We start from the raw sequence: 15854 nt of genomic DNA, 5'->3' as shown, positions 1-15854 counted from the left end.
TATTCCTATTTTTAGCGGAATTTTCCAATTGTTTGATGGAAAACTATCCTAACAAGTATTTCGGTTATTACTTCAAACGAAAGGCCAGATTTCTTAAGCAAGATGAAATTAGTTCGAACTTTCAGATCAGAACGCCTCCGTAATTTGCTATTTTCAAATAAGAAAAGTTGAAGCTCCGCGGCTTTTTCAACTCGTACATTTTTTACTTCTTTTAACCTTAATTTTCTCTTTCTTCTGATACATTTTTTGTGAATTTTCGAATTCTGGCTTCTGTTTTATTGTATGTTTTACATTTTTTGACATTTCGGCTCGTATTTACTTTCTTGCCATTGCAGCAACGATTTCGCATTCTTTGCAGCTACAATATCTTGAGAAATACTCATTTACATTTAGCTGCTTAAGATTGGCAACAGTATCAAACGTTTATCTGTGGAACGTTTTAAATTGGCTATGAAAAAAGCATTATTGCTTTTTAAGTAAAAATATTTTTTTTTTGTAAAAGTACGCATAAAATATATTAATGTTATGCTTCCAAAAAGGATGTTAATGGATTGCACTGACAGAAAGACATTAACACATTTGGTTGTCTATCACAAGGGAATCTAGTTTTACTCATTCGTTAGGTTAACTTATTTAATCTATTTTTTAGCATGCTGCCTACAGCCATAAAATAGACACTTGAAAGATTCATTTAGAAGAGTTTTCAATTCAATAAATTTCTCATAATATGCACGGAAATGCGTTGTAATACAACTTCACTGTACATTAAAATTAATACTAGTTCTGTGAGCAATACAACACTAAAAAAATGAAATGTATTTAATTAATCTAGATACGTGAAGATTTTGATATTACAATGAAACCTTTAAAGTTGACCACCTTTGTAAGTTGACCACCTTTGTAAGTTGACCACCTTTGTAAGTTGACCACTTTTGTCAGGAACGGAAGTAGTTCTATCTTATATAATGAATGAAAACCTCTGTAACTTGACCACCTGTCTATCTTGACCACTAATGTACACCAGCTTTGATTTGGAGTATTGTAGAAAACCCTTTGTAAGTTGACCACTTGGCAAAAGCATTAGATTGTAATAAAAGTTTAATCAGTTATCCCCAACTAAGCAAACAGACTTTTTAGAAAAACCTATGAATATTTATGTTTTCATCGAAAAACATTGGGCTAATGTTAAGTCCCAAAAAATGCACCAAACTTCAGTAAGGAGTTATTTTGTTGAAAAGTAGATTACCATGGTTACAAGTGTAATAGAAAAAATCAAATGAAGAATTTGAGTCACTTTTGACTTGTTATGAATTTTTAGGAATTGTTAATATCAAGTAAGTAGTTTTTTATAATCAATGAGACAATTTTTTTTTTGAACGATTTACAGAAATTTTAAATATGTATGATGCTTTACGCGTCATTCTGGTAAATAATCTCTAAAAATATTTAAACAACAATTTTTCTTATTGTTTTAAAGTAATGTTAAACAATGAAAGTGAGTTTAAAGTATTCCAATTAGTTAAAAAAGAATGCATGGGATAAGAAATGACAAAAAAAAAACAGTTTTCATTGCTGCCCTCTATAAGTTGACCACCAAAATACTGCACCGCAAATGGTCAACTTACACAGGTTTCACTGTATATTCAAAATTAACGATCGATTGAAAAAAGCTGCAACGTATAGTTTGCTACAAACCAACCAAAGTCGTTATTGCAATCATTCAAAGCTGGTTATTCAATTATCAAGAGAATCTATTTCGCATCTATACTTTGCAAAATAATTCTTTACGATGAAACTTTTTCCTGCAGGTTGTTCCGGATTCTTCAAGCGAAGCATCCATCGTAACAGAGTTTACACTTGCAAAGCGCAGGGTGATTTAAAGGGAAAGTGCCCCATCGACAAGACCCATAGGAACCAGTGCAGGGCGTGCAGACTCAAAAGGTGTTTTGAGGCTTGTATGAACAAAGACGGTAAGACATTTACTGTATTTTCTTAATCTACAGTTTGGGTGGGTTGTGTCGCGAAAAAGTAAATTTGAGTAATATTTGCACTTGAAACTCATGAAATATTTCAATATAGTAGGTATGATGAACAGCACAAAATATCCATTCTAACGCTTTGTTATGGCGTCGTCTTCATATGAAATGATAAACTAACATCAGTTTAAGAATCCCAGCATTTTTTTTTTACAGATTTCAAATCAGCGTTTAAGCATTTACTTATTTATTTATGTATTTGTAAGTTTACTTATAATACGTAAACTGAAACAGCAGTTTTTTTTTTGCTTTAGGTCAAGTAACCAATAAAACTAGTTAAAAAAGCAAGTTTTACATTATCGAAAATTCTAATTTAACTTCGGTTATGAGCGGAAATAATGTTTTGAAAACTTGAATCTAAAATAAAGATGGATCAATGTTCCCCGTGCTTTTCTTTTTTTAGGGGGGGGGGTCCCTTACAATCTTTACATAATAATATTTACCACTTTCATTCAGTTTTATGCGAAAAAAAACACGATCAGTTTGACTGTTCATCAAATTCTAAAAAGACTGGAATACCAACAAACAAAACTGTATGTGAGTAGCCTTAAATCCATTGAAAATCATGATTGGTGTGTTGATACAGCTTCAGGAGCATGAAATGGAAAGTTTAATGAAATGAACATGAATATGAACAATGAATATGAACAATGAATGAATATGAAATGGAAAATTTTAATAAGTACAGAGTTCATTTTCGACATTAAATTGAATGAAATGGAAAGTTTAATGAAATGAACATGAATATGAACAATGAATATGAACAATGGAAAGTTTAATGAAATGAACATGAATATGAACAATGAATGAATATGAAATGGAAACGTTTAATAGGTACAGAGTTCATTTTCGACATTAAATTGAAAAATATTTGTACTGTAACGTAGCTCTCGTGTTCCCAAAATCGAAAAATAAGTAACTAATTAATTTCTTTAGTTTTCATATTATTTTAAACAGTTTAATTATTGTCAACCTAGTTTGATGTTATTTTTTAAATTGCATTATCTTGATTCTTTATGTATCAAAATCTAAATAAATTTTCCCTTAACGCGTGTCTAGTAGATAAACTGTGGATTGCATAGGTAATTTTCAGGTACCCTAGGTTATTTGAGTAGTAAAACAGTTTTCCACACTTTAAGGTATCACTCTCTTTGGTCTGCTCATTTCCTAAATATTCTCTAGAATAAGATGTAAATGAATTCCCTTGTGTTCTAAAAATGAAGATACAATTATGCAACGTTAAAATGCTGAATTTTGTAAAGGTTTTTATTCCATAAGATCAATTCTTTTGAATTGAGAAGGTGTTCCTTGTAAACCCGCAACACGTGTCTGCCGTTTCCTGCAAGTTTGTGCATGTTGACGCTTTATAAATGTATCGAAGCTTGAAAAGAATAGTGACACAGCTCAAAAAATACCGAAAATGAGATTTTTAATTGATAATACTTTAAAAAATGATCTTTTATATGGAATGAAAACACAAGTCGTAGATAGCATAGTTGCCGGTAGATGGCAACTTTGATTAAAACCTAATTTGACCTAAATTTGATTAAAATTTCTAGGAACCCTGAAAGGCTAGCCCAAAAACGGAATGAAATAAACAAAATAAAAAAAAAATTAAATTGAATTTCGACATCTTGAATTCAAATTATGTTTTTCGCAATCACGAGTGTGTGTGTGGGGGGGGGGGGGATATGTGTGTTTGTGTCTGTGTGCAGGCATGAAAGTGTGAGTAGTTTTGTGTGTGTGTGTAGGTTTTTGTGTGTGTATATGTGTAAGTGTCTGTATGTATGTGTGTTTGTGTATGTGTGTGTGTGTGTGTAGTTGTGTATGTATGCGCATGTGTGTAGGACATGGATGCAACCTGGAGACGGCTTTCGCTATAGGAGCAGCAGCGTGAGGAGTCCGCCTGTCCACGGTGATGGTGCAGAGGGTGGCGGGTGGGAAAAATCAGCTAACATCAAAAACAGTCAAATGAAAGCAATAAGCAATCGTGATTGCTCAAAAATACATAATATTATTAACCATTTTTAAGTAGCATTATAATAATGGGGTCGTTTCTAAAATTTTAAAAGTATTTTTTTTTCTGAAAGAACATGCTTAAAAACGTAGGATCTAACCATTTTTTAAACAATTTGTTTAATATTTTTAAAAAATTACTTAAATCGTTACGCTTTCATTGTTTACATTTCTTGCCGATGACATCACAAATGATGAAATGCCATTCTGTGTTGCCATTCACAGAGCAAAATATTTAATTCGTATCTTTAATCACGTGTATTGTCAACGATATGGTTGATAGCAAGCGTAGAGCGCAATTTTAATTCGCTCCTTGATTATCATAACGTGGAAACGCGGTACAAATATGCGCCAAAGAACATCATTTGTGACGTTATCAAGACCACGCCTTAGCTGCAAAATCGGACATTTTAAAAAATTAATTAAAAAATAACTGTTTGGAAAATGAAAGAATTTTCTGGGTCCATCTTATTTTATTTATTTATTTATTTATTTTTTGCTTATTCCATCAATTTCAGTGACTAGAAGTACTACTTCTGACTGAGAAGGAAACAACCCCATTAGGAACTGTTCTATATGAAACAACAATAAATTACGAATCTCAATAGCTTAAAAAATGGTCATCTGAAAAAGTTACTTTTTTGAGTTGTGTCTTTATTCTTTGCAAGCTGCGATATGTTGCGAATTTGTGGAATAACTGGCTTCGGAACTTGAGCGGCGATATACTCGCTGTAAATCGGGTTACCCACCACAGCGAGTGCTTTCACGGAAAAGCTTAACTTACGTGTCAGTCTACTACGTCTCACATCCAGATTTACAAATACTGTTACAAATCACTGAAGATAGTTATTGTATCGTTAACCAACTGGTGGTTATATTAGTATTATTTAGTTCTTTAAACTATATTTCATCGTGCTGGTAAGGTATTTTATTATAACACTCCTTCAAATCGACTCAGAGCAAAAAGGAAAGGGACATGGCCGATGCATTTCCACACACAAATGAGCATTGGGCGTACTTATCGGCTATAACAAAAGAAATTCTCCTCCAAAATGTATGCATACAATTAAACTATTTTAGTGAGATCGAACTATCTTATATAATTAAAAACTGAGCGTATGTACATGTGTCCAAGTTACTTCTGCCGAACGCCAGTGAACTGATCATCGAACCAGGTATCGAGAGATTCGTAATTTTTCCTGTCTTTATGTTTGGCCATTTAATATAAGCCTCCAACAATAATTAGCGGAGATATCAATCAAAAACTATATTAATTATTACACTTAGAATTTCGACATAAAATCCCTATTTTCGAAGGCTTTCCTCCATTCAAATTATTATTCAGTGCTTCCTTTCAATTTTCCGTAACAATGCTTTCATTGATATTTGTAGCGTGAAGAAATCATTGAGAAGAAAGATCTGATGCCATTTTTTTCTCGAATATGAGCAAATAAAATTCTGGCTTTTGTTTTGAGGTTTTTCCCGTAATCAGGGGAATTTAAAATGTTTCCTTTTGGGTTATTTTTCAGCACTCTGCCGCAAAATTTTACTGTTTTTTTTTTAAGTCTGATTGTTGAACACGCGTCACTTGACATAACTTTCATTTTCGAGGCAGACCGCGCAAAGCCGGGAGACGCAGTTAGTTTATTTTGAAACAACGTAAGTAGCCGTGCGTCTTGTGCATCACTCTTGGTTACAGGCTAATTCCAAAGCACCTGTTGACATTTCTTCCTCAATACTTTTGCTATTCCAATTAGATCTCTATTTACACATCTTTACTGGAAAAAACTGAAAACATTTTCGAAATTTTTTTAAAAAATCATTTTTACAACTTGAAGAAATATATTTGAATTTACTATGGTAAATGCATTTGTTGCAACCTGAGTTGTGAATTTGGTTAACTAGATAATTTTCACGAGAAAAATCCATTAAATAAGAAACGAATGAATTCATATAACTGCAAAGATGACTATAATACATATCCAGATTATTTAAACTTCAAATACAGTGAATCAAAGTGTCTCTTGATTCGTTGATTATTTTTGAAGAAAATCATTGAGACAAAAGATCTGATGCCATTTTTTTCTCGAATATGAGCAAATAAAATTCTGGCTTTTATTTTGAGGCTTTTCCCGTAATCAGTTGATTTAAAATGTTTTTTTTTTTGGTTATTTTTCCGCAATCTGCACAAAATTTTGCAGATTTTTTTTTTTTTTTTTCAAGCCTGATTTTTGAACACGCGTCACTTGACATAACTTTTATTTTCGAGGTAGATTGTGCAAAGCCGGGTCACGTAGCTAGTTAAATTATTAAAAATTGAAAATGTTTAAGTTAAAAGATATAATTAAGCTAAGAGATAAATATTTATTTTGTTTTACAATAAAATTATTAAACAGAAAAAAATCATTCTGCTGTGGCAACTTAAGTGTCATAATAAATTTTCATGCGTTTAATAAAATCTATTATCTGTTCAGCTATTCCCTGATGCAAAAAATTAAATTCAAAACTTCAAAATTGCCTTCTTCTACGTAATTTAAAGAAAACACTTTATAATTTTAAGAACAAAGCTAATATGACACAAAATTATACATTTTTGAAATAAAAATCAGCACATTTTTCGAAAAAGGTTCAAGGAACTCACTGGAAAAAAAACTATTTTTTTCATATATTTAGCTGTGGAGGTTGCTTGCCGTTCAGTCATTTAAAAGTTCAATGCCTCAGTGTAAAAAAAATGACGTTATAGGATATCTTTAATTAAATTTGCCGAGTCAAATATTTCCAAATATTACTCCATTTAAATAGAGAAATTGTTTTCCTGTTCAAAACTGATTCAAATCATTTTTTCGTTATGGGTACTTCGCGCATTTTTAACATTGACAGTGAGATCGTTTCCAAAATTTTAAAGTATTTTTTTCTGAAAGAGCATGCTTAAAAACATAGAATCTGACCATTTTTAAATAATTTGTTTAAGTTTAACATTTTTAAAAAAATACTTAAATCGGCGCTCTTTCTATGTTTATGCTTCTGTCCGATGACATCACAAATGATGAGAAGCCATTCTGTGTTGCCATTCACAGAGCAAAATATTTAATTTGCATCTTTTCTCACGTGTATTGGCAACGACATGGTTGATAGCAAACGTAGAGCACAATTTTAATTCGCTTCTTGATTATCATAACGTGGAATCGCGGTAGAAAGATACGGCAAAGTGCACCATTTGATTCGTCATTAAGACCACGCCTTGTTTCAAAAATCGGACATTTAAAAAATTAATAAAAAAATAACTGTTGGGAAAATGAAAGTATTCTCTGAGTCCATGTTATTTTTTTCTTATTCTATCAATTTCAGTGACAAAAAGTACTACTTTTGACTGAAGGAAACAACTCCATTATTTTTCATTTTATTGGTCGCCGCCATGTTTGGTTAAAACGAGGCAGGATCTACTTGCTTGGTGACACTACACACTATTCACGTTTTCAATGGACTTTTAAACAAAACAAGCTATTATAGAAGACAAAAAGCTTGTTAAGAAAGAAAAATAATACGCGAAATAATTAAATTAATCCATTGAAAGGTAAAATAATTCGTCAAATGAAAAAACAAGCAATGACATAACATTAAAATTCCCTCAAAATAATGATCAATTTCACAAAATTAAGTCGTGAAATACAATAAAAGCTTCCTTAAAATGTAATATTTAAATAAGAGGAGCAAACACGGTGAGGACGTAAATGATATTTTTCTGCGTTCGGCAAGCTAAAAAGTAAATAAATCGCCAAGCGCTTTTCAAACGCGTGTTGTATCTATAACAGAAAAGAACTTTTCAAACATATTAACTCTCTAAACTTGAACTATTTTCCTAACAAACATGATAAAAAGTCAAAGTTTTCAAAAGTCAGTTATAATGCTTGATTTTTTAGCCTACTTTCCCAGTAAAAGTCAGAAAAAGAAAAAAGCATGAAAGAAGGCTTAGACTTTTTTTTTTGACAATGAAAATTATTTCTTTAAGTTGACATTTTATTGTTTTTATTTATTTTGGTAAGTGCATTAATTCATTTAAAAATTATTTTTGGCAACAGGGGCAAAAGAAACTTTTTTTTTGATATGATTTTAATGAGCTTATTAATTATAATTATTATTTTTTCGTTTTGAAAGCTGTTAAAGAATTTTTTCGATTTTAGCCATTTTTGAGAATACTGATCAGGCACTAGAAAGTAGAATGGGTATACGGGAAGTAGGCTCGTTTAGTTCTAGACGGTTAGTTCTATAAAGGAAAACCTGATACAATTGCTTTCATTTGATATAAGTGCAAATGTAATTACTTAATGTCAAGAAAAAAAATCAGCCAACGTCATTTGCCGCAGAAATTCCCTCAACCGCAAAAACAAATCCTGAGAACCATTATCGCAACTTAGAAAAATAGCGACCACAAAGAAAATAGGAAGAAAAAAATCGTCTGAGATGACATCCCCTTAAACAAACGATGACATTTTCACTCAACCCTTTCTGACAAAGTCGGAAGAGTTAGGAAAACATAGCCTTAGGAAAAATTAGGTACATTTTTTTTCTCCCTCTCTTAAAAGAACGAAAGATTTTTTTTAAATTTTATTTCTACAAGTTTTTCCGAAATGATCTTTTAACACAGACCAGGGTAAATGCAAACTATAAAAGTTCTGTAAACCAATTTACGTGTTGCAGACCTCATATGCCTGCAAAAGTAATTGATTTTTTTTCCGTTTCCAATTTTACAATCCGTTTTCCTTCTGCTTATATTGTTTTTGCTCTTTTAGCCATTTTAAGTGAGCGTTTTCTGTTCACAAAAAGAATTATAGGCGGTAATTTTTGTTATTTTACTTCTCTGATCGAGTAATTTAAATTTGATCGATTTTTATTTTCAAGCAAAAAGTAAAGACCTCTTAACTTTATCGAAATTTGTTTTTCTAATAGATGATTTATTTTTCTGATAATTTACCTATCAAATATTTTCTGCATACTTACAATGATCTTGCAAGAAAAAAAAAGTGAAAATATCAGCTTAATTTTTCGTATTTTCTTTTCTGTTCTTAAGGCGTTTCTATTTCATGGCTAAAAAGCTACTCTTTTTAAAGAGCTCCAGATTTATCCTCAATATTTTAAAATTACTTCATAATAGATTTTTTCTTTTTTACTCCAAAGGTCAAGTTAAATAACTCACTTAATACTTGTATTAAAAAAATAAAATAAAATGCCCTCTGTTATTTTCATTGTAAAAAAATATAGTCCACATAGACTAAAGAAAAATAAATTAAAAAATACTTATCTAGCACTAAATTGACATGTTGTGCAAAAAAAATGCATTTGAATAACTTATCTATTATAGATTGTTATTTATTTTGGCGTATCCAAACTTTTTGGTCATGTGCGTTCGAAACATATTGTGAAATTTTCTGAATAACGTTTTACCTGAATCAAGTAAAGGTGTATAACTTCAATCATCATTTTCTCATTTTGAGGTAAACTGCAGATACCAATTCTGTGTTTAGCGCAGCATGTACAAATTTAAGTAGAAAAGCACAATGTCATCAAAAAAAAAGGTACTTCGTCTAGCAAATATATTGATAAAAAAAACGTATATATTTATCTTTTTCAATTAATTTTAAGTGGTATTTAATTTCGTCAAAACATCGTATACACTCACACAAAAAATACCATAACTATTATCAGTATTCGGTTAGATGAAAGTTTATCTTCCGTCTCTTACAAGATTACGAATATTACGTAATAATTGCAGTAAAAAAAAGCAATAAACCAAGCTTCTTTAAACTGAAATTTATTTTCAATAATTCAGACGTTCACGAAACAAGAGCTAAGAAGCAGAGATTTCATAATTGTCACTTTGGATTGCAACAAGAACTCTATTATTAATAGCGTTAGAAAGAAAAAACGCATCACCAAATTTTACATCGAATTATATTATTTTTCTATTTAAATAGGCAATTGTATTCTTCCAACCGGTTTTTGGCAAATCATTAAGCTTTTCCCCCCTGAATTAAAAACCTCATTTCAAAGTACGGCTCTTGCACAAATTTAATTCGACACAAATATTTGCAGACATTTTGGACTTTAGCCGCGAATTTAATTTTGAACTTCATGGGAACACCTTAACAAACTAGAAATTTTTAAATAGCTCGCTACTCATCCACAGATTACAGTTTCACCCTTATTTGAGAACATATGTCCGGAATAGCCCTAACAAAGCTGGAGGTAGTAAACTTCTCACTAAAGCTGAGATTACTTTCAATTTCGTAGCTGATAACTTTTACTAAATTTTGTAGTTCCACCTTGCTCTGGCTAAGAAGTATAATAAATCTTAATTTTTACAAATAAATGTGTTCAAAAAAACCAGATTATCTAACAAAAGGAAAAAAAAATTAAGAAAATTAATATGAATTTTGTCATCTTGAATTCAAATTATGTTTTTCGCAATCACGAGTGTGTGTATGTAGGCGTGTGTATGGGGTGGAGGTGTATGTTTATGTGTAGGGGGTATGTGTGTGTAGGCATGTGTGTTTGTGTCTGTGTGCAGACATTGGTGTGTGGGTAGAAGCGTGTGTATGTGTGTAGAAGTGTGGGGGGTATGTGTATGTGTGCGTAGGCATATGTGTTTGTGTCTGTGTGCAGGCATGAGTGTGTGGGTAGTTGTGTGTATGTGAGTGTGTTAGTGTGTTTGTATATTTGTGTAGGTGTATGTATGTGTGTGTGTATGTGTTTGTGCGTGTGTGTAGGGTATATATGTATATGTGTGTGCGTGTATCTGTGTAGGTGCGCGCGTTTGTGTGTAGGTGTATATATGTATATGTGTGTAAGGTTGTCTGTGCAGGTGCGTGTATGTATGCGTGTGAGTGTAGGATATGGACGCAACCTGGAGACGGTTTTCGCTATAGGAGCAGCATCGTGAGGAGCCGGTTGACGGTGATGCTGCAGAGGGTGATGGCGGGAAAATAAAATGATAGGACCTCAAAACAGTCAAATAAAAGCAATAAGCAATCGTGATTGCTCAATAAAATATACATAAACACGTGTGTGGGTGCATGAATGTATGCATATCTAAGAAAACTCTTGCATTATTTCCTCTGGCATTTAAAAGCAAAATATTAAATCGAACGTTGAAAGGAATAACCCACCTAGCAGAGTCACAGAAGGTTAAAGTCCACATGTCCTCTCTTGTTTGCTCTGATAAAAGGCGAGTAAGCCGGCCTGATCGTCTGCAAAGTAGCGCCGACGGAAAAGGATCGTCTGGTAATCCCAACCGGGAGCATGTTTGCAGAGCCCTTATCTAGAGTGATAGGTACTCAACATGGTCCCGACATTTCAACTTTTTGTTTTTAATATGAGTTAGAAATCACAAGATCCTAGCTAGAAAAAATCAATGATCGATGCCAAAAAATATATACTTGCGAACAGTGGCGCACACAGGGATTTCTCAAAAGGGGGGTGGGGGTCCAAGACCGAAGGTCCACTACTCTCATTTCATACTTCAACACGCATCCAAACATGTTCTTTTGATCGATTTTCCCGAGCAAAAAACATTTTTAAAAAATAAGTAATTAATTTCTTAGCATTAATTAGCAAAATAAATTTATCAATAACAAATACTAGAATGCACAACAATAAATGTCGTTACTTTTCTCGTAGTTAAAAATAAAAACAACAAAGCAAAATGATCATTCTAAAACAATTTATTTTCACATATAGCTTGAATTTGTTGGGATAGATAGAGAGAAAATGAATTTTATTTTTTTCCACTTATTAAATTTGTAATTATTGTAACCTTTGCTTGGAATTACTTTACGTACTACACACACAGGATTATGCTCCAGTAAAATACTCAAGGACCATGGGAGGGGTCCGGACCCCCTGGACCCTCCCCTTGTGTGCGCCACTGTTTCCAATCCACGTTCCGGTATTTCACTAGTTTCCAATGGTTTCCTGTAAAAATCAATTGTACTTGCGAAAAAAATTCCTGAATCGCTACAAGTGTCATGAGCATTCTCATAGATGTGAAAAACATTTTTAGCTACCAGCGCGAAAATATATTCGGTTTCCTTATTAGGAGTTTTGCCATCAGCTCTCTTACGTTCCCTCTCCTCCAGATTTACTGAGCCCCTAAAAAGTGTGAAATGTCATATTTGGATATTATTGTAGTGTTTGCAAGAATTGCAGTTAAATAAGGTGCTCGGTATTCCTTTGTAAATCTTCATTAGCTTGGGCCATACGTTATTTAGGAGCTTTCCTGAAAACAGGAAGGCTCAAAGCCATTACTTTTAACATATCCCGGTTTTCTTGGAAAAATCCTTATTTAATCCTGAAACGTCATTCGCCTTTTTTGGGAAAGTTTCTTAATTCCTCAGAATGATTTTAGATTCATTTTAGGAAGGTTACTGACTTATAGCGAGAAAAATTCCTGTTTTTTGCCAGACATGTTATTGGTAGAAATAAGGCATCCTAGCTGAAAAGTTACTCATTGGTTCAGACTTGGAGTGAAACTTACTTAGTTTCCCTTAAATAATTTCTAGATTACGCTGAAAAGTTACTCATTGGTTCAGACTCGGAGTGAAACTTACTTAGTTTCCCTTAAATAATTTCTAGATTACGCTGAAAAGTTACTCATTGGTTCAGCCTCGGAGTGAAACTTACTTAGATTCCCTTATTTCTAGATTACGCCAATATATACTACATACCAACATTGTCCATTTTCAGCTGTGTAATGTAAATCTGGTTGTTTCCAAAGCAGAAAAAGATTTTTTTTAATCCCATTGTTCTCCTACACATACTTGTTTCAAAGATATGGATTGTGACGGCACAATAATGAAAAGCAATGTCTGAACTTAGATAGTTTAACAGGTTATTGAAATAAACAACTATTTACTAGTAAAAACTATACCGCAACAGATAATTAACTATTTTTAAAAAGTTACAGGTACGGTTTTTCTGTAGTAGTAACAAGTAAAATCCCTCTGGCCACTATCGCAGGCCACAGAAACCTGTCTATAAATTCATGACCAAATGTCATCAAACGTTCTGAATCAGTGGTGTCAATGGGCTTTTTCGTAAACTCCAATATCGGGCTCATAACATTTCCAAGATCTAGGCCAAGAAAAAAAAACAAGATCATACAACTTATAATTCCAAAAATGTATTCTCTTTTCTTTTTTGTTATAATTATAGCTGATGGATTTCATAAATTTTTAAAAAAGAAAAAAAAGTATAGTGAATATTATATAATTGATCTTTCAACAGTCATTCCTTCGGAACAATTTCCTTAAAAATTTTGTAAATACTTAACACTACCAAAATAAAAAAAAGAGATTTTATTAATTTCTTGGTACAATTATTAGATATTACAAGACAAATAAGTAATAAAGTTTAACGATAGAAAGAAAGAAATTACATCTAGGTCAAGGCGGGGAAGATTTGTTTTTTCCCCCCAGCACAATCTTGTAATATAATAGTCACACCACGTGCATGAAAGAAATCTCCATTGTAGATTACTTAGCCAAAAAAAAGATATTTTTTTGAAAATATTATGTTTAATCGATTAAATATTTAATAAACGTATCATTTTCACCAATGAAGAACAAAATCCAGATAATTTCGAATTACGTTTCAAGAACCCAACATCTCTATCGAAAACTGCAAAATCTAGTGGGAAAAGCAGGGCTTTGGAGTTAGCGGGAGAGTGACCGACTACTAATCCGACTCCTGGAGTTTTAGAGACCTCCTTTCCGGGAAAAGAGCTCCAGATAAAATTACCTACTTCCCCTTCTTAGAATTCAAACCCTTCAACTGAAGACTACAACTCCTTTACATGAAAATCAGCTCGACTCCGACTACATAGCTCTGGAAAAAAACTAGCTGATGTGTGCATCACATGACTTCCTTTTACTCCAATTTAATGTCATGTCTCCATTATTGGCATTTTTAATGTGATTCAATAGTCTACTCTCTAAATATCACCAACAGTGGCCAAATTGAAACCAAATTTTTAAAAAATCGCCAAATTTGTCACCCTTGGTGACCAAAAGACTGGCGATATATCGCCAAGAGTCCGACAAATTATAACACTACTTGAGTTTACATAAAAATTAACAATGATTCCCCCCCCCCCAAAAAAAACGGGTAAAAGACCACTTTAGAAACACCCGAATGCAACCAAAGGGGGAGATGCACAACTAAACCTCACTAGGAGTCTACGTACCAAATTTCAAGTTTCTAGGACATGCCGTTCTTGAGTTATGCGATATACATACGCACATATATACATACATACGTAAATACAGACGTCACGAGAAAATTCATTGTAATTAACTCGGGAATTGTCATTACGGATATTTCGCGTGTCTATACGTTCTTAGGCACTTATTCACGTCTGGTCGAGTCGAAAAAAAACTCAATATTCATTCGGGGATGAGTAAAACGGAAATTAAGATCGATTTTTGAGTGAAATTTTTTTTGTGAATACAATACTTCCTTTTTTGTAAAAGGAAGTAAAAACTTAGACATCCCTGTAAGCGAATAATCGCTGTAGAAGTTGTTTCTCCACCAGCGTAATGTCAATGCAGAGAAAACAGCCTGTCTTCGATGTAAGAAGCGGCAAGAAATTATCTCACATTTGCAAACCTAAAGTTAGGTAGTCCTCTAAGCGAATGATCTCTGCTGTAGAAGTTGTTTCTCCACCAGCGTAATGTTAATGCAGAGAAAACTGCATGTCTACGCTCCACCAGCGGCAATATATTATCACTCATTTTGGGTACCCAATCTTAGGTAGCTCTGTAAGCGAATGATCGCTGTAGAAGTGTTTTCTCCACCAGCGTAATGTCAATGCAGAGAAAACTTCCTGTCCGCGCTCCACCAGCGGCAAGAGATTATCATTCATTTGGGTACCTAATCTTAGGTATCCCTGAAAGCGAATGATCGCTGTAGAAGTTGTTTCTCCACCAGCGTAATGTCAACGCAGAGAAAACTGCCTGTCTTCGTTGTAAGAAACGGCAGTAGATTATCGCTCATTTGGAAAACCAAAGCAAAATTGCATCGCTCGTTTAATAAAAGTATAATTCCTATACTTTTAACGTAGACAATAACTTAATTTTATGTTGTCATTAGAGGATGGGGTGAATGTTTTTCGATGTAATGAACGTAATATTTAAGAAACACAATGTATAACAGATAATGAACGCGATAATTCATTACAGTTAAAACTTGACAATCAGTTGAAAGTCTCAGCTCCTGTTGTAACTAGTAATTTATTGATATTATTTTTATTATAATTTACTTAGTTTCCCATCAAATTATTTTCAAAAAGCGTCTAAAAAAAGTGTTTTTGAAATATTTTTTTAAATTCAAAATTAGATATTTAAAAAGATATTGATCTTTTTTCTACACCATTTCATCATTTTTAGTTAAAAACTATATCTAATAATAAATTCATTAAAACTTCTACTTTTCACGTGGTGAGCAACTAAACTGTTTAATGACTTCTTAAAAAGTAAAACTTTCATCTGGTTACTACTCATTATGTTTTTTTTTTTTTTTTTTTTAACATTTTCTTTGCAACACTTAATAATTGTAACTAAACTTCCGATAATCTTAAGGTGAATGAAATTATCTATACTAATTTTTAAAATGTGCATATTTACTGTTACTAAACTCAATGATGATCTTCGAATGAATAAAATTATCCAAACTATTCATTAAAAGGTACCTGCTAGCAGTTAGTAAACTTCCGATGATCTTCGAATGGAAAAAAATTATCCAAACTATTTA

The 15854-nt window shown here is 32.5% G+C and overlaps 1 protein-coding gene across 1 annotated transcript in view; it reads left to right on the top strand.

The window, feature by feature from the left end:
- The window catches only part of LOC129216881 (protein dissatisfaction-like), a 109555-nt gene that overhangs the window by 57940 nt on the left and 35761 nt on the right, over positions 1–15854 (top strand). The window contains exon 4 of the mRNA XM_054851096.1: positions 1809–1970. Coding sequence (XP_054707071.1) covers positions 1809–1970 — 162 coding nt within the window. The remainder of the gene's footprint in view (positions 1–1808; positions 1971–15854) is intronic.

Source organism: Uloborus diversus, chromosome 2, assembly GCF_026930045.1.
Source record: "Uloborus diversus isolate 005 chromosome 2, Udiv.v.3.1, whole genome shotgun sequence".
NCBI classification, from domain to species: Eukaryota; Metazoa; Arthropoda; class Arachnida; order Araneae; family Uloboridae; genus Uloborus; species Uloborus diversus.
Note: the sequence above shows the minus strand (reverse complement) of the source record. Positions and strands in the feature narration are given on the sequence as shown.